This window comes from Eschrichtius robustus, chromosome 6 (genome assembly GCF_028021215.1).
Source record: "Eschrichtius robustus isolate mEscRob2 chromosome 6, mEscRob2.pri, whole genome shotgun sequence".
NCBI classification, from domain to species: domain Eukaryota; kingdom Metazoa; phylum Chordata; class Mammalia; order Artiodactyla; family Eschrichtiidae; genus Eschrichtius; species Eschrichtius robustus.
The window spans coordinates 135,831,921-135,852,315 of NC_090829.1; the positions used below are offsets into that span (position 1 = coordinate 135,831,921).

The 20,395-nt window shown below is 36.7% G+C and overlaps 1 protein-coding gene across 3 annotated transcripts in view; it reads right to left on the bottom strand.

Annotated features, from left to right (window-relative positions):
• TMEM50B (transmembrane protein 50B) overlaps positions 1-20,395 on the bottom strand; it is a 35,801-nt gene that overhangs the window by 4,488 nt on the left and 10,918 nt on the right. For all 3 annotated transcript variants that reach the window (XM_068546992.1, XM_068546993.1, XM_068546994.1), the window contains 5 exons: positions 11,064-11,203; positions 9,548-9,660; positions 7,618-7,685; positions 3,462-3,554; positions 482-539 (listed from right to left, as the gene is read on the bottom strand). In XM_068546992.1, the coding sequence (XP_068403093.1) occupies positions 482-539; positions 3,462-3,554; positions 7,618-7,685; positions 9,548-9,660; positions 11,064-11,162 (431 nt within the window). In that variant the 5' untranslated portion in view covers positions 11,163-11,203. The remainder of the gene's footprint in view (positions 1-481; positions 540-3,461; positions 3,555-7,617; positions 7,686-9,547; positions 9,661-11,063; positions 11,204-20,395) is intronic.

The following is a 20,395-nucleotide window of genomic DNA, read 5'->3' on the forward strand; positions in this document are numbered from 1 at the left end:
CCAGGTTTTGTATACGACATGCATAGTATGTATTAATTCTAATTTCTTTTTTTCTTATTTTATTAAAGGTACATGATATGGTTTCTTAACAAAACACAGGCTATGGAAGCAGCAGTCTGGGTTCAAATTCCCATTCTGCATTTGCTAGTTAAGTGGCCTTAAGTAAGCTCTGAGTCTTATTTCCTCATCTATAAAATGGGAGCACCACTTGTTTTACATACTTAAGATAATTAAGTGGGAATTTAAAAGGTAACATATATAAAGCATCTAGCTGAGGTCTTGGCACATAGCAGGGCCCCTAATTAAATGGCTTGTGTACGCTTTTATGCAATAGTAGAATTTTCACCTTTTAAAAGAAGTTCTATACACTGTAACTAATCCAAGAGATTTATACATATTCCAGTGCCTATGCTGCTCTTATAATAAAGATGATGTTCCTGTAAATGTTATAGGTGTATAGTTAAAAAATTAGGCAACTTACCTAAAAAATATAAGGGCATTTTGAAAAAACACAGCTAGTCCTGGATAAACATCAGTATCTGCACACACAAAGTAAAACAGATCAGATAATTACAAAAGGCAAATGGCTGTAACAAAGTATTCATGCCATTCATAATGACATGCTCTGTATATTATAAAACACTACTATTATTCATTAACTCTAAAAAATCCACAATGAAATTGAAGTAAGAAAATGATAATCTCCTTCTCCCAAAACAAAGGATTACTCTCACTCTGGATAAAAGACAATGAAATTATTAGGTTTTCTTTCTGTCTAAAGCAGTTGCTATGGTTCTAGCTGTATCGGAACTGCCAAGGAAGCAGCAGCTTATCCCTTCACTTCCTATGGCCAATACAGAAACACACAATGTTAGAAAGATACAAATTAAATTGTTGATGATGTAACAGTCTGTTCATTTTATTTTCTTTCATGAATTCAGGAGTTTTATTGTGCAAATCTGACATATAGAAAAAGAATCATTATAATTCATCATCATATTCTCCTGGAGAAAACAGTCACTATCTTCATAGGAAGGAAGAAGAAAAATTTGGAAATTACTCAAATTTTTGTGGATATTTAACTTTTATAAAACTATCAATGTTGATTAAAAATACTAGTTTGGATGAAGAAATATTCAATTTGTAGCCTTTGATATCATAGCAAACAATATAGCTGCATGGTTAAAAGCCCCAAGTTTGAGCCATACCCCTGGATTTGAATCCTAACTCTACCACTGACTAAATGTATGACCATGGGCAAATTATTTAACCTCATTATGCCTTACTTTCCTCATCTGTAAAATGGGCATTGTAACAGCACCTGCCCCCCAGAGTGTGAGATGTGGACTATGCATAGTGCTCAGAACAGTTCCTGGCTCATAAAGTGCTACAGAAATGTTAGCTGCTGCTACGATTATTAACAGCTCCAGAAAAATCTGTACAGTAAAAGATTTGAAATATGTGTTAGAAATGCTCTCTGAAGTCAGTTTACAAACTAAAAAGTATATGTAACGAGCAATGCTGTAGAAATATGAAGATGAGATCCATAATTGAGAAATTTCTCAGTATGTACTAGTTCTTTAAAGATTAAGATACGACCACTGAGGGAATTCCCTGGGTCCAGAGTCCAGTGGACTCTGCGCTCTCACTACCAAGGGCACGGGTTCCATCCCTGGTCGGGGAACCAAGATCCCCCAAGCTGTGTGGCACAGCCCCCCCAAAAAAGAAAGAAAGTAAAAAAAGTACTTTCCCTCAAATAAGCTTCATGCTAGAACTGTGTGCTCCAGAGTATTTTTAATTAACTAAAATAACACATTTTAGAGTAGTATTAATTAAACATTAGGCAACCACTGTCCTCTTGTACTGACTTATTTTGTGCAAAATGAAAGACAAAGGTATTCCCAAATCTTATATTGATCAATCTATGATACTTAAGGGATCCTATCAAGATATTAAAAGGTCAGCTGTGGGTCAGGACAAGACGTGACAGTTAAGCAGAGTGACGAGGAGATTCCAAAGACAGAGGCATCACAAGACGAATAAACTATTATCTGAAACTTATTCCTGTCTTTGGAGTGAAGGGAGAGAGCCAGTGAAAGAGGTTCTTCTGATGCTTCCAGAAGCACATGCTAAGACTGGGTCCTGCTTTTCAAAACCTCTCGCCATCCCCGTGATGAAAAGCTATGGTGACTGGAACAGTCACAAAACTCAGAATGGTATACTAAGAGCTCACTCCATTGCATCAACCGTTTCAACATGAAGGCTACACACGTCTTCAGTCTTGCACTTAAAAAACTCCCCTTGTGAACTGGCAGTGCTTCTCAGCACCTCTGCCCCCTAAAAAAAAAAAAAAACAAAACACTCCCCTTGTACCTATGAATGAAAAATTAGAGGCTGGGGTTGGAGAGAAGATGTTATCAGTGGACAGAAAGATACTGGGGTCCACAATGCCTTATCTTGAAATCCTTGGGGCAAGGTATGTTTTGGAACTCAGGATTTTTCAGATTTAAAAATGGTAACACAGGGGGACTTAGCTGGTGGCGCAGTGGTTAAGAATCCACCTGCCAATGCAGGGGACACAGATTTGAGCCCTGGTCCGGGAATATCCCACATGCCGCGGAGCAACTAAGCCCGTGCACCACAACTACTGAGCCTGAGCTCTAGAGCCCGCGAGCCACAACTACTGAGCCCACGTGCCACAATTACTGAAGCCCACGCACCTAGAGCCCGTGCTCTGCAACAAGAGAAGCCACAGCAATGAGAAGCCTGCGCACCGCAACGAAGAGTAGCCCCCGCACCCTGCAACTAGAGGAAGCCCATGCGCAGCAACAAAGACCCAACGCAGCCAAAAATAAATAAATAAATAAATTTATTAAAAAAAGAAAAACAGTAACACAGGGCATAATATTACATAGCACCCCCAACTATGTTTGGACCAGCATCCCACAATCAAATACAACCACATTCCTCTAATAAAACATTTGAATACTTATTAAATGAAATAAAGACTATAATGAGCCCTGGATCATTAGGTCAGGTTTTGCTGCCAAACTGGTTATGAAAAACCTGACCTTCAGCACTTTTGTGGATTCTAGAATTGTGTATAAGGGGCTGTAGCCCTGTACAGATTTCTCACTTTTACCACTACAACCCTCAGTAAAAGGCCTCTGGTATAGAGCTTGGCTATCTGGGGTAAGGAAGGAAATCAGAACCTCTAGAGATAGCTGAGAGTCACCTGGTCTTGTCAGTGGCTTGGATTTCCTAACGAGGCTATCCCACTGCACTAAATGACCCCACTGAGAAGTTTTATTAAATAATTTATATCTTCACACAGAGTCTTATCTTCAAGCTAACTGAATTATTAAACTAAATTTTACTCCACGGGGAGTTAACAGACTAAGCCAAATATAAAGGACATATCTGAATCTTTCCTATGAAATAAAAGAGGAATAAATACTTACTTTGGGTAACATATGCACCAAAAAGAATCCACATAGAAGCAATAAGTGACCCAAACATCAACATGAAACCAATGAAGAGCCAAACTCGAGCACCTGTGTGAAAAATAGGCTTTATGATTTTGCTCATTTTTACAGCTCTATCTATGCCTTAGGAATACATAACACTAGAACACTGTTCATCTAATATATGCTATGCCTATCAAAGACACTCACGTATTTATATACACCTGCTAAAACAATTAACTGAATGAAGATTGAAAAAAAGAAACTAAAACTAAAAGGTGTTAAGCGATACTTGGAAAGGGAAAAAGGGTAAATTACCGTTCTACTGGCTAGAGAAACTAACAGCTGAGTAAACTAAAGTAGGCAAGCTTCAGAAGTAATTATTTGACTAAACTGATTAATTAAACCCTAACTGAAAAATTACCGTGTTGTATATATTATCAAAGTAATTGCTCTATTAGAAGTAGCAAATGTATTTCAGATAGCCATTACCACACAGGAATGAGAGACTGCAAATGAATAAGGACCATATGACCTCTTTTCATCAACGTTAATATCATGGTACTACTCAACATGGTACTAACAGCAGCGATATATTCAATCTCTCTTATTCAGCCAAACTGTACCACATACCCTTGAAAAGTTCAAGGACAAAAGCATCTCTTCAAACCCCTACTGTATAGAATTTTAGAAGTTATACAACAGAATCTCAATAAAGTGATCATCTGGACACCTGAGTAGATTCAATACATTTTTAGGAAAGCAAGTTAGCATTTGTGCCAGACCCTGATCACAGGTATACTGACAGCCTGTCACCCTGTGGAAGGGGAATACAGCTCCCCTGAAGTGAAAATAAAATCCAAGCCAATTTCCATAATAGAAAGCTAAATTTGCCTCAATTTCAGATATTTGGTTACTAACTGAACAGAAATTCATATATTTTAGACACCAGATATGCAGGAAGCTCAAAGCTCAGCATGGTTAGAACAGCTGATATTTGAGAGAAATGGGTCCCTAGGTTATCTAAATTTTATTATAATACTAAGCAGATCTCCAGAAATATACAGCAATGTTTACTTCCTTGGAGGAAAACATCCTCCAAATTCAATCACAGCTTTTACCTAAAGTGAATGAAAGGAAGTATCAAAAGTCCTTGTAATTATTTTCCTTCATGTCCTTTATATATGACCACACAAAAATTTTTTAACAAAACTGAACAAGAAAAAAACTTCCCTTGAAAAATGAGTATGCTTTTGTTTAGCAAAAAATAAAAAACTGTAATGTTTTCCCTTTTTTGCTTTGACTACCAGGAAGCTCAGAGTCAAGGTTAATAATTAAGAGTATCCATTTTGTCCTAGAGTCTAAGTATCAATACATGATCTTCTTTCTACCTAGTTCCTGTTCCTTCTTATTTAACAGTTCCATTTGTAGTATATTTATTACGTTAATAACACTTTCCTGCAAATTCCTCTGGGAATTAAATGGGAATAAATTACACATAAACCATTTAAGTAGTATGAAAGCTGAGTGTGGCAATAGCTGAGCATGCCTACAAGATAGTTTGCCCTGAATTTTTGAAGCACTAGACAGAACTTGCACTAAAGGTACCACGTATAAATGTAAACTGACGTAAACTGACTGTGAATTTTAACTGGGTAAGAAATAATCATGGAATAAAATGTTATAGTCACTACTGAGAGTAAAAAGTATGAGCTTTGGAACCAGACAGACCCAAGGCACATGCAAGTTCTACCTTTAAGCTAAAAAGTTTTGGGTAAGTTACAATGAAATTTTCTACAGAAAATAGTTAATAGTAACATAATCCACAGCAATGCCTGTGGAATATTTTTGAAAGAAAAATGATCAAATAAGTTAATGTGTGCTCTATGCACAACATCACTTGCTAATACATGCTTTTTTATTCTTTATTCTCACTCATTCCTGACATTAACTGCTGAAGCTGGGGCACAAGGCATGCATGTGTGCGTATGCATGCGCGCACAGACACACACAATACACTTTTAACTTAGGTTCATCTGTCATTTGTCACTATCCCCATCCTCTCCAATTCTTCAAGGATCACAATGGAAGTGAAATTATAAAATCTGCATCAGCATTTAAAGCATCAGGTACAAAAGAAAGCTAATTTGTCCCCCTGTAGCTGGCTTATTTCACTTAGCATAATGTCCTCCAGGTTCACCTCCGTTCTCACATATGGCAGGATTTCCTTCTTTTTTAAGGCCCATTCCCCTATGTGAGGTATCTAAGAGAGTCAAATTCATAGAAACAGAGAGTACAATAGTGGTTGCCAGGGGCTAGGAGTGGGGGAAGTGGGAGTTGCTGTTCAACGGGTATAAAGTTTCAGCTACACAAGATGAATGAGCTCTAGAGAGCTGCTGTACGACACTGTGCCTATAGTTAGCAATATGGTATTGTGCATTTAAAACTGTGTTGAGAGTAGATCTCATGTTTAGTGTTCTTACAAAAAAAAAGGAAATTTTTTTAAAGCTAAGCTCGTCAGCTCCTTGATTTGGTTTAATGTCTTATGATACTTTATGATTCCATTTATATGAGATTCTAGAAAAGGCAAAACTACAGTGATAGAAAGCAGATCAGTGGTGGCCAGGATGTGGGGGAAAGGGGATTAACTACAAAGAGATATGAGAGAACTTTCTGGAGTAATGGAAATATTCTATATCATGATTGTAGTGGTAGTTACACAACTGTATACATTTGTCAAAACTCATCGACCTGTACACTTTAAATTGAATTTTATTTTATATTTTATATAAGTTATCCTCAAATACACTGACAAATATATATATATATGATACTGTAGACAAAGAGACTAAATGATTCTCGACTGGATACAAACATAGCATGGTGGCCAAGAGCATGGGCTCTGGAACCAGATTGTCAGTGTTCAAATCCTGGTCCCACCACTTATTTGCTTTATGACTTTGGACAAGTTACTTAAGTTGTCTGTGCCTTAGTTCCTTAATCTAAAACTGAGGACAAGAGTGGTTACCTTACAGGACTATTGTGACAATTAATTGAGTTAATATGTGTAGAGCATTCAGGACAGTCTTTGGTACACACTAAGTATTCTACAAGTACTTGCTATTATTCTTAATCATCCTTCAAAATTCCTCTCCCACCTACTCCAAATTCCTGACTATAACCACAAGTCACCCCTCCTAGTCCTTAAAGGTTGGAAATAGAACGTCTAGTACTGAGCTTTTTATATACAGCATGGAAATTCCACTGAAAACAAACCCCTGGATTCTAACAGAATGTGTTATAACCTGAACAAAAGAAAAATACTGTTGGATGACAAATCAAAAAAAAATTCAAACTCAAAAAAAAATGTATATGTAGACAAACAGCATGTTTCTTCTAAATACTTCTGTTGTAGCCTATGGGTGGTTACTCAGGTGATCAGAACTGAATGTGAAAAACACTGTAGTCCCAGGTTTGATCTCTTAATGTGTCCGTACTTTGCTGTTCAGTAATCATGGTCAGCCATCTTGTAAGTAATATTATTGGTCAACATTTGGGATAAGAATAAATCCATCGGGGCTTCCCTGGTGGCGCAGTGGTTGGGGGTCCGCCTGCCAATGCAGGGGACACGGGTTCGAGCCCTGGTCCCGGAAGATCCCACATGCCGAGGAGCGGCTGGGCCCGTGGGCCACAATTGCTGAGCCTGCGCGTCTGGAGCCTGTGCTCCGCGGCAGGAGAGGCCGCGATAGTGAGAGGCCCGCGCACTGCGGTGAAGAGTGGCCCCCGCTTGCCGCGGGTGGAGAGGGCCCTCGCACGGAGACGAGGACCCAACACAGCCATAAATAAATAAATAAATAAATTTAAAAAAAAAAAAAAGAATAAATCCATCACTAACACAGGAACAGTCAAGATCCATTGATTCTGCATGGTTAACATTTTATCTATATACTATGGGCAATATAACATGACAAAAACCAGTAACCTCTGGCAGTAACTTTAACTTTCTTAAAGTTTTAAATAACACAGAAACTTTTTTTAAAAACCCTACATAATCATTAATCATCCCTAAATAAAGACTCACCAGAGGCTTTGTTTTTTCTGCTGATAAATCCCTCTTTTACCTGCATACATTAACAACTCAAAGTGCCTTTACCTGTTCTTCCTAAACAGCCGCTTTCATAGCTGTCACCTCTCACCTGAGCATTGGACACGGCATTTATCCTAGAACAATACAAAATCATCTAATAAACGTTCATGCTGTTAAAATATTCATAGATATTTACATATCATTTAGAAGGGAAGCATTTCCTATCTAAAGCCAGTATCTGAATAACTGAACATATCTTTTAACTTAAATATCCTAGTGGATAGAAATACTATGCTAGTCTTATTTTCCTAAAGTACACCCAGAAAACATACTTAATTTTTTTTTAATATCAATGTTTTCTATATATTGGTAATAAATATGTTGAAAACAAAATTAAGAAAACATTTCCATTTATAATAACATCAAACAAAAACATACTTAATTTTAAGGGATTACTATCATTTGTCTCCAAAGATTATGAAAGAGGCCAATTTTCTGTGTTCTTTTTCTATTTTATTTTATATTTATACATGAATGACCCACCATGAGTTACCCCATTTTAAGGTTCTCATTATAACCAAGAGTTCAAAAGTTTCTCTTTGTGTTAAAAGTCAAGTGATTTTCTCTCATCCATTTCTCAAATTCAGAGAACATTTGGTATAATAAATAGGCCCACTTTATTCAGCTTCTCTTTCCATTCTTGTTAGAGCGGGTATATTTGTAGCAGGAATTGTCTTTTCTTAGCATCCTGAATGAATATAAGTAGTTCCATCTTCTACAATTCACCTTTTTAAAGCTCCTGACAGTGTAAGAAAATTACGTAATCTTAATGTTTAACATATTTTTTTAAATTATTAAAAGACATCCATGAAAAGCTTCCAAACTCTTTTATGAAGTGAGATAATGGCTAAACCTAAAAATGATTTAATAAAAAAGGAAAGCCATAGATCAATCTCATTTAAGGCCAGTCCTGCCCTCCCTCCAATACTGGCAAATACAGTTAAGTAACACACTTAAAAAAAATAATACTCCATGGTAAAAGTTGAATGTATTAGATACTCAGTGCTCTGTGGTGGCCTAAATGAGAAGGAAATCTGAAAAAGAGAGGATATGTATACGTATAGCTGATTCACTTTGCTGTGCAATATAAACTAACACAATATTGTAAAGCAACTATACTCCAATAAAAAAAATAAATTTTAAAAAGGATTAAAAAAAAAAGTTGAATGTATTAGAGTATTCAAGGATGACTTCCTACTAAAAAATCTAGAAATGTAACATACTTCATTAAACCTAAGATGCCAATGATTTTTAAGATGCACCATTATTTTTTTATACTTCCAAGAAAGAAAAAATATTATGAATTATAAGATACCAAGAAGCACAAGATATTAATACAAGAAGCACACTGATATTCAAAGATATTAAAATACAAAAAATAATCTTAAGATCTATAAAACATAGTAATTTTTCAGTTTAACAAATATAAGGACAAAAATCACATGATAATCTTTATAAAGTATAATAGAATTATCTGACTAAATTCAACACTTTTTTTTTTTTTTAATTCTTACTGGAGTATAGTTGATTTACAATGTTGTGTTAGTTTCAGGTGTACAGCAAAATGAATCTGTTATACATATACATATATCCACTCTTTTTTTTTTAGATTCTTTTCCCATATAGGCCGTTACAGAGTATTGAGTAGAGTTCCCTATGCTATACAGCAGGTTCTTATTAGTTATCTATTTTATATATACTAGTGTGTATATGTCAGTCTCAATCTCCCAATTAATCTCTCCCCCCCAAATTCAACACTCAGTCTTGATTTTTAAAATCTTAATAAAATGGCAATATAGATATACACACATATATTTATCATGTTAAAGAAGAATCAATCAATGAAATTAAAAAGTTATTCCAGATAGCATTAAACTTTGAGGAAAAAATGTTTTTAGAAAAATAATCTTGAATTGAGAATTACCTTCATACTTACATGAAGAAAGCCAATGTGGAAAACACACCACATGTGTGAAAAGCGTGGTTCAGCTGTTCTGGCTTAGGATACACCACGGCTGCATCAATCATTATCCACCAACCTGTAAAAAACTTGAGAAAGAACCCATGTCATTAAAATAACACTAATACTTTGGCTTAGCATGATACCTGTTCCTTAACATTCCATGTTTTCTATGGACCACATAATTGGAACATAAAATATGTCTACTTTGAGTTTTAGATGTTGAAATATAAAAAACAAGAATCCCTTGTTTACTTATTCTTTATAGCATATGAGGTGAATCTAACTAATCAAATCCGTGTAAGATTCAAGTTCTGCTCTTAATGCAAGATGAAAAGTTTATTACCTAGGAATGAATTATCTGCTTCTTTTATCCACCATAAAATTATATACAACCAAAGCTCTCTTAACTAACCTCCAACTAACCAGCTCCCTGATTACCCGATGTGTTTCACTCTCTCGTTCATATTAAAAAGAATGTGGAACATTCTTTTTTAATATGCCCAAGCACTTTTGCTTCCACAAATGAGCTGCCACGTCTCCAAAAAATATCTACGCTTGCTATAATTTTAATTATGTAATTTGATTAAAAACTGACTAAACATGAGTTTGCAAAATGTAATGTTTCTATGTCAACTAAGCTGAATAGAACTAAAGTAGACAAGTTACTAAGGAATTTCATAGACAAATTAAGTGCAGGCGAGGTGACCACAGAGCAAGAAAAACTTGGAAACACCTACAAGAATTCTGCATGCATATTGCTTCACAATTATAAGATGTTATGGAAAAACCTGAACGAACTTTTTGGCCACCCCAGTATCTTTAGTTCCTGCTCCACTTTATTTATTTCTTTATTTATCTTTTCTATTGAACTTCAGGTATAGAACTATATACTGGAAAAGATTAATTTAAATTAAGTGGAACATATACTGAAATTTGCTTCAAAAAATGCAGTGGGGGCAGGGAGTGCTTGATGGAATGCTAAAGCAAGATTGGTCATGATCTGACTTTTTTTTGAAGCTCAATGATAAGTACAGGGGGTGAGAGAGGACTCTATACAATTCTCTCTATTTTTGTGTATACTACTGATATTTTCAATAATAAAAAGTTTTAAAAAAAATATTGGAAAGAAAATTAAGCAGTAGTTTCCTCCGCAAATTTCCTCTCGCTTCCTGCCTGTGCTGCAGCTGGGGTATGAAGATGGCAACCCTTCCCTAAAGTGCTGCAGGGCTTCAGTTCTAATGCAGCCTAAGGTTGTTAACTACTGTCTGCACATCCTGAATTTCAATGAGTCACAACAATATTATTAGTTACATCAAATTCTGAGCCTTTGAGGATCCTAAAGGAATGATACATATTACATAATTTACTTAAAAAACTACTGCCTTCAAAAACTGTATTATCATGGATATTCACAGTTCAAAGGAATCAAGATTAATTTTCAGGGCAAAAAGTGAGGTATAAATGTCACCAACCAGGCTTTTTCACTTACCAATATACCTGCTACTACAGAAGCCACTGCATTTCTTCTCTCACTCCAGTCGATACATTCACATTCTGGCCAACGGAAATTATCTAGGAAGCCTGCCATTTTCACCACTTAAGCATGGACTTTTCATTAAATACTATATTCTACAAATAAAAAGACAAAAAAAATCGATCTAAGGAAATGTTGTTTTTTGTTTTTAATTTATTTATTTTATTTTTGGCTGTGTTGGGTCTTCGTTTCTGTGTGAGGGCTTTCTCCAGTTGCGGCGAGCGGGGGCCACTCTTCATCGCGGTGCGCGGCCCTCTCACTGTTGCGGCCTCTCGTTGCGGAGCACGGCCCCAGACGCGCAGGCTCAGTAGTTGTGGCGCACGGGCTTAGTTGCTCTGCGGCATGTGGGATCTTCCCGGACCAGGGCTCGAACCCGTGTTCCCTGCATCGGCAGGCAGACTCTCAACCACTGTGCCACCAGGGAAGCCCAGGAAATGTTTTTAAGAAGTGAAATATCTTACTCCTTTCTTAAAGCTTTAAACACAAATTTAACTTTAGGTCTAAATCTACTATAGTTAAGAAGAAAAATTCAATACTACAATGAATATCTATTGAGATGTACATAAGACTGTCCTAGGACACAGAAGGAGCTTACTATTTGTTAAATGAGCATGGTGGTTTTAAAACATGTCTGCCATAGAGAATGGTCTTGAGGACATGGGGTGGGGCGGGGGGGAGCTGGGATGAAGTGAGAGTAGCATCAACATATATACACTACCAAATGTAAAATAGATAGCTAGTGGGAAGCAGCAGCATAGCACAGGGAGATCAGCTCAGTGCTTTGCGACGAGCTAGAGGGGTGGGATGGGGGGAGGGAGGCTCAAGAGGGAGGGGATATAGGAATATATGTATGCATATGGCTGATTCACTTTGTTGTACAACAGAAACTAACACAACATTGTAAAGCAATTATACTCCAATAAAGACGTATTAAAAAAATAAAAAATAAAAATAAAAAGTGTCTGCAAAGTCTTTGACACTTCTCCCATTGAGAGGTGGATCTATGTCCCTACCTTTGAATTTAGGTCAACAATAAAGGCTGGTTCACCGATAAAGTAGAGAAAGTGATGCTGTGTAACTCTGCCATACAACTTCTCAGACTAGATCATAAAAGACAATGCAGCTTGCAGGTGGTTCTCTGGAACACTAACACTAGAGCCCTGAGTTGCTTTGTAAAAAATCCAAGGCCACAGTGCTGTGAGGAGACCACGTAGAGGTGTTCTGGCCCAAGGTTCCAGGTGGCGGCCCAGTCAACAGCTAGCCCTCAACTGCCGGACGTGACTGCTGCTCCGGTTATTAGCATTACCCCCACACTTTAAGCCTTCCCTGACGAGGCCCCAGGTAGACGGAGCGGACACATGTCATCCTGGCTATGCCCTTTCCAAATTCCTGACCCACAGGAACCGTAAGCATAATAAAATGGCTGTTTTAAACTACTAAGTTTTAGAGTTATCTGTATGCAGCAATAGATAACTGGAAGGAGAAAAAACTATATAAGGGTACAGCATGCTGTGCGAATTTTCAAAACAAAGAGAGTATGTTCAGATGTGATGATTCAGGAACACCTTAAGTTCCAGAAAGAAAAGGGGAAAAAAAACTATTTGAAAGCACCGAAGAGTGCTGAAAAGCAGGCAGAAACTGGAGGGCATTTACCCCTTGAAAGAAAACACAATGAGCAAGATCCACTTTAATACAGCTTTCCCCCCTGAAGAATCCCCTAACCTCCCACTCCCAGCCAAGTGAGACCCTGTGGTGCAGAATAGCTAAAACTTGAGCAAAAAGTCAGTCTTTCTGGCTTGAGGTATCAGAGGATGAAGTTCAGGATGACAAGAGCAGCTGGAAATTGAAGGGGAAATCTTGGAAAGGGGTAAGTCACAAGAGGGAGCCCCAAACACTAATATAAACTCTCTTAAATACCTGACTAACCCCTGAACAGCACATGCATGAAGGAGATTCCAAGGACCTCAGCAGAAAAAAATATCTGGAAGGCTAAAAGAACTAAACAGATTTCAGCTGCTGTCCCCTGCAAGGCATTTTGGAATTTGAGTTCCACCAGGTCAGAGATTAGTAAACACCTTGGGATTTCCACACACTCCAACAAAGTATAAGACCAAATCTCCACAATTTCAGGGTGATCAGTCAGTATTTTAATTGCCTGTTAGAACAAAAAGTAACACTCTTCAGATGAAGATAACTGATCCAGAGTGTCTATAATGTATCATCCACAATGTCCAATATACAGTTGACCCCTGAACAACACAGGTTTGAACTATGCAGATGCACTTATATGTGGATTTTTTTCACTAAATACATACTACAGTACTACACAATCCATGGTTGGTTGAACCCACAGATGCAGAACTGCAGATACGGAGAACCAATGTATAGTTAAATATGAATTTCTGACTGCACAGAAGGTCAGCACCCCTAACCCCTGTTTTGTTCAAGGGTCAACTGAATAGTTAAAAAAAAAAAATTTGCTAGACTTTTAGAGAAGCAGAAAAAATGTGATTTATCTTCAAGGAGGAAAAAAAAGCAGTCAATAGAAACAGACCCCCCCATAACTCAGATATTGAAAATTAGCAGACAATGACTTTAAAGCAGCCAGTATAAACACATTCAAAGACAAAGGAACATGGTCAAAATAACTGAGTTAATGGAGAATCTCAGTAGAGAAACTTTTAAATGTAAATTTTAGGACTGAAAATTATAATATTTGAAATTTAAAATTAACTAGATGGGCTCAGTAGGAGATTAGAGACAGTAGAAGAAAAGTACAGTAAGCTTGAAGAAAGATCAAAAGAAATTATCCTATCTAGAGAACAGGTTTTTTTCTTTTTAATTAGGGGGAAAAAATGAATAAAGCTTCAGGAAACTCAGGAACACTAACAACTGGTCTAACATATGTTTAATTGGGTCCCAGAAAAATAAAAGAATCAGGAAGAAAAAATATTTAAAGAAATAATGGCTGATAATTTCCCAAATTTGGTGAAAAATAATAATTTGCAAATCCAGGAAGCTCAGCAAACTCCAAGGAGGATAAACACAAGGAAGACATCATAATAAAACTGCTGAAAACCAGAGATAAAAAGAAACAAAGCAACTTTAGGGGGAAAAAATAATCAACACATTACATACAGGGGTAGCAGAACAATATATATGATGGCTGACTTCTCATTAAAATCAATGGAGGCCAGAAGAAAATGGAAGGACATTTTTTGACATGCTTTTAAGAAAAGCAATCATGAGAATTCCCTGGCAGTCCAGTGGTTAGGACTCCATGCTCTCACTGCCGGGGGCCCGGGTTCAATCCCTCGTCAAGGAACTAAACTCCCACAAGCCACTCAGCACGGCCCAAAATCAATCTCAAATGCTATATCCAGCAAAAATATTCTTCAAAAGTGAGGGTGATGGCAGTTCTACCCCTACCTATCTACCCAAGAGAAATGAAAACATATGTCTACACAAAAACTTGTACACAAATGTTCATAGCAGCATTACTCATAATAACTAAGCAGTGCAGCAACCCAACATACGTCAATTAATGAATGAATAAATAAAATGTGGGATACCATACAATGGAATACAAATTCAGCAATAAAAAGGAAATACTGATACATGATACAACACCGATGAACCTCATAAACATTACGCTAAGTGAAAGACAACCACATATTGTATATTCCATTTATTTAAAATGTCCAGATGAGGCAAATCTATACACAGAAAGTAAATTAGCTGTTGCCTAGTGATGGGCAGGGGAGAGCAGAGTGTAATAGGGAGTGAATGCTCATAGGCATAAGGTTATAAAATTAGACTGTGGCGATTACTGCACATAAATATACTAAAAATCACTGAACTGTACACTTAAAACAGGTGACTGTTATCATATCTTTATTGTATCTCAAAAAAGCTTTTTTTAAATGAGCATAAAATAAAAATATTTTCAGGTAAACAAAAACTAAGATAATTCATCAGCAAATCTGCACTAAACAATGCTAAAGGAAATTCTTCAGGTTAAAGAGAAATGACACCAGATTAATCTCAGATCTATAGGAAGGAATGAAGAATACCAGAAATAATCAATATGTGGGTAAATATAAAAGACTATTTTTTATTCCTTCCCTTTATTTAAGACAACTATTTAAAGCAAAAATTATAACATTGTATAGGATATCCACAAAGATAAACTTTCTAAATAGCATGTTAGTTACATTTTCAAATAATATGCTTAAATATGGATTTAGGCGAAATACCTCTAAATTTAAAGTAATGGGTCCAATTGTTAATCTGAAAAGAAGTACAATAAATATACTACAGAGGGTCCAAACACTGGAAACACAGACTGGGAGACAATATTTGCAAAACAAGTATCTGACTGAGGATTTGTACCTACAATATAGAAAGAACTCTTAAAGATTAATAATAAAAAAAACAAAATATAAGCAATAAAAAGTGTGCACGAGAGTTGAACAGACTTGAAATGGGCAAAGGACTTAAAAAGACAATGACCAAAAAGCATCTAAATAGGTATTCAACATCATTAGTCATCAGGGAAATTCAAATTAAAGAAATATCATCACATCCACTAGAATGGCTAAGATTAAAAAGACTGACTGTTGGAAGCAGAACAACTGGAAATCTCATACATTTCTGGTTGCGGTTTCTTACAAAGTTAAAAATAATCCTCCCTATAACCCAGCAATTCCATCCCTAAGTATTTACCAAGGGAAGTAAAAACATATGTCCACACACAAAAAGACTTTTACAAGAAAGTTTATAGCAGGTTTATTCATATTAGTCCCAAACTGAAACAACCTAAATATTCATCAACAGAAGAATGGATAAACAAATTATGATGGATTCATACAATGGAATACTATTCAGCAACAAAAAAGGATGAACGATATATATAACCACACAGAAAAAAAATCTCAAAAACCTGATTTATGTGAAAGAAGGCAAACACAAAGGAGTATATACTCTATGATGCCATTTAAAATGAAGCTTAGGAAGAGGCAAAACTAATCAATAGTCCCAGAGATCAGAACAGTGGTTGCCAACAGGGGCTGAGGATTGACTACAAGGGAACTTTTTTGGGGTGATAATAATGTTCTATATCTTGGTTGGGATAGTGATTATGCAGGTACATTTATTTATCAAAAGTTACTGAAGTGTACACTTAAGATCTGTGTATTTTACAGTATGTAAATTTTACCCCCAAAAAAGATTTTAAAATTTTATCATTTAGATATGCTTTAGCTGCACTAAAGCCTTACTATGTACACATTATGGGCACATTTTATCAAGATAGTCTGCAGACACAGATATGAACTGTTATCAAAGATTAAATATTAACTGGTTAAAAACAAGTTTAGGGAAGGTCGCCATGAATTTAAGACAATGTCTGAAGGTTAAAACAAAAGTCATGGGACTTCCCTGGTGGCACAGTGCTTAAGAATCCACCTGCCAATGCAGGGGACACGGGTTCGAGCCCTGGTCTGGGAAGATCCCACATGCCGCGGAGCAACTAAGCCCGTGCACTACAACTACTAAGCCTACGTTCTAGAGCCCACGAGCCACAACTACTAAAGCTTGCGCGCCTAGAGCCCGTGCACCGAAACAAAGAGAAGCCACCGCAGTGAGAAGCCCACGCACTGCAACGAAGAGTAGCCCCCCGCTCTCCACAACTAGAGAAAGCCCGTGAGCAGCAATGAAGACCCAACGCAGCCAAAGATAAATAAATAAATTTATTTTTTTTAAAAGTGACATTATTAAAAAAAAAAAGTCATGTTTCCTATTATAAAATTCATTTTGCATATATTAACCTATTTATAAATAGTTCTATAAGCAGAAAACATGCAGTCGTCCCTCAGTATGTACAGGGGATTGGTTCCAGGACCCCCCTCGGATACCAAAATCTGTGGATGCTTAAGTCCCTTATATAAAATGGCATACTATTTGCATATAACCTCCTTTATATACTTTAATATCATCTCCAGATTACTTATAATACTTAATACAACGTAAATACTATGTAAATAGTTATAAATACAATGTAAATGCCATGTAAATAGCTGCCAGCACTCAGCAAATTCAAGTTTTGCTTTTTGGAACATTCTGGAATTTTTTTTTCCTGAGTATTTTTGATCCCTGGTTGGTTGAATCCGTGGATGTGTAACCCAAGGATACACAGGGCTATTTCCACACACTAATTTCTGAAATGTCATGGTCTTCTCCCTCCTGGAGCTTAAATTGGAGGGTCAGGGGTTTGGGTGGGGCAGAGAAACATCAAAATAATACAACCAGTTACTATGAAGGAAATGCACATGATCCTGATACAAAATAAGGGAGACCTATTTTAGAATGTTCAGGGAATGCCTCTCTAAAGAGGCAACACTTGCTAAAATTTTAAAACACACTAAAATTTAAAAGCTGAGTAAAGTTAATTAGATTAAGGAGAAGCAAAAGAGGCAGAGCAGAGAGAGGGAAAATTACATACAAAAGCCACTAAGTCCCTTTGATACTAGCAAGGAAGAATTAGCTGGTACCAAAGAGAATCAGAATATAGTAAGTTAGGGGAGGAAGTGGCTTGGAATAAATATGGAGAGAGACAGGTAAGTACCAGATCACCTTGCAGATTAATGTGGACTTCATGATGGATTTGGGGTTTCACCAAGTGCAACGGGAAACCAAGTGAAGAACGTTAGGATAAAAGGAGCAAAGGCACCAAGATGGTCACTATGGTAAACATTTAGGAGAGGAAAGTGAGGGCTACTATATTAAGAACTAACACTCTGAACTGAGAAGACTGACTTTCATATGGGTTTTCTTACTGATATTTACCAAAAAACAAGCATATTTTATCATGACAGTCTTGATTTAACAACAGCAATGGACAATACTAACACTGATCCCCTGGCTTAAAGTGGAGATAAGTATACAATATTTAACTTAAGATAATAGGCCTTTGGAGAATTAATGAAGGCAAAGACTATTTAGAGGAAATCTAAATGTTCAGTAATAGAATAAATGTTTAAGTAAAATAGTTTACTTAATGCAGACATTTAAAAATCTATTTTTGAGGGACTTCCCTGGTGGTCCAGTGGTTAAGACTCCGTGCTTCCAATGCAGGGGGTGCAGCTTCAATCCCTGGTGTAGGAACTAAGATCCCACATGCCACGGGGCGTGGCCACAAAAAAATTTTTTTTTAAATCTATTTTTGAAAAACATTTAATGGCATGAGTAAATGGTAATGACTAATACCAAGTGAAAAAAACAGGTTATTAAAACTGTATCTAGGGCTTCCCTGGTGGCATAGTGGTTAAGAATCTGCCTGCCAATGCAGGGGACACGGGTTCGAGCCCTGGTCCGGGAAGATCCCACATGCTGCAGAGCAACTAAGCCCGTGCGCCACAACTACTGAGCCTGCGCTCTAGAGCCCGCGAGCCACAACTGCTGAGCCTGTGTGCCACAACTACTGAAGCCCACGCGCCTAGAGCCCGTGCTCCGCAACAAGAGAATCCACCGCAATGAGAAGCCTGTGCACCACAACGAAGAGTAGCCCCTGCTCTCCACAACCAGAGAAAGCCCGCACGCAGCAACGAAGACCCAACACAGACAAAAATAAATAAATAAAATAAATTTTTTAAAAAATGTATCTATAGCATTATTTCCTTTTTAGAAAAAAGAATTAATAGTATATATATATATATATATATATATATATATATATATATAAAAACACATACATGCATAAAGATACTGGAAGGACGAACACCAGTACTTTCATAATATTATTTTATATATGGGTCACAGGATGGTGTGTTTGTTTTGCTTTCTGTCTATTTTCAAAGTTTGCTGCACTGAGCATGAATTACATTTTTTTAATGCAAAGTGATTTTAAAAGTTATTGTAATTAACACAATGAATTGTTGATTCTTGCCTATTGAGAAACCTCTTATATAATGTACTATGTCTGTAACTATTTTTAATAAACTTAACCTTTTTTGAGGTCAAGGAAATTACTGGTATGTTCTCCCGCAAAACTGACCCAGGTACCAATTTTTAAAAAAACAAGATTACTGAACTGAACTAATGGACCCACAAGTCTTATAATACATTAGATAGCAATTATTCCTATTACTAGAGAGGTAACTCTTTATAAAAGGAAATGAGTCCTTTTTAGAGAGCATTTTAAGTGATTCAACTGTGAACATTTCAAACACTCAGTTTAGGAAACCAAAGGATACCTGCAAAAAGCAAGAGGAGAAAACAACTACACACTTTAACATATAAACATGGTCTGAGTGATTTCCATATGCATCAAAGTCCAAATAACATACCTAATTCAAAATTCTTTCCTTTGACCAAACTTTCATGTTACCATCTGTTTGTTCATCCAGCTCTTCACTAGTTGTTAAATGCTACAAATGTTAGGTTCTGTGTATATACAAGTGATTAAGACAATCAATGTAGAGAACAGTCTAGTTAGGGACATTGTCAGAAGAATAACTGACTGCATTATAAAATGTGCTATACTATACATACACAAAAGGGCTATAATAGAAATATGAAAAGAGTGTTATAGGACACTACTTCCCGGGAAGAGTTGAGTTGAGGAAAGTTTGATAAAGGAAGAATAAACTTGGCTGGGATTTGAAGCAAGAAGAGGAGTTTGACAGATGAAAAAGAAGGAATAAAATATGCGAAATTATGTAGGCCCACAAGAGAACAGGGTAGAGATTAAGGTATTTCAAAGAGTGATGTGATTAACATGTTTGGGACAAGATCATCAAGGATTTTTCAGCCTACACAAATCTGACCTCTATTCTCTAAGCCAAGGGATTAGCAAACTTCTGGAAAGAACCAGATAGTGTACATTTTTAGTTTTGCAGGCCAAACAATCTCTGTCACGACCACTCAACTCTGCTGTTATAGCATAAAAGCAGCCATAAACAACATGTGACCAAATGAGCATGGCTGTATTCCAATAAAACTTAAATTTACAAAACAGGCAGCAGATCACCAGACTTGGCCCACAGCTCATAGTCTGCAGGCCCGTGCTCTAAGCACTAGGAAACTACCAGAGGCTTGTAAGCAGGGAAGTGACAAAATCAGCTCTGCGATTTAGAAAGACAATTCTGGTGGCAACAGTATGGAGGAGGGACTGAAGGAAAATGTTAAAGACACCTTCTAGACAGGAAGAGAAAAAGGATGTAAACTGAGGCCATACTCATACAGGCTAAGGAAAAGGTTTTTATTTGAGAAATATTGATGTGGTATTA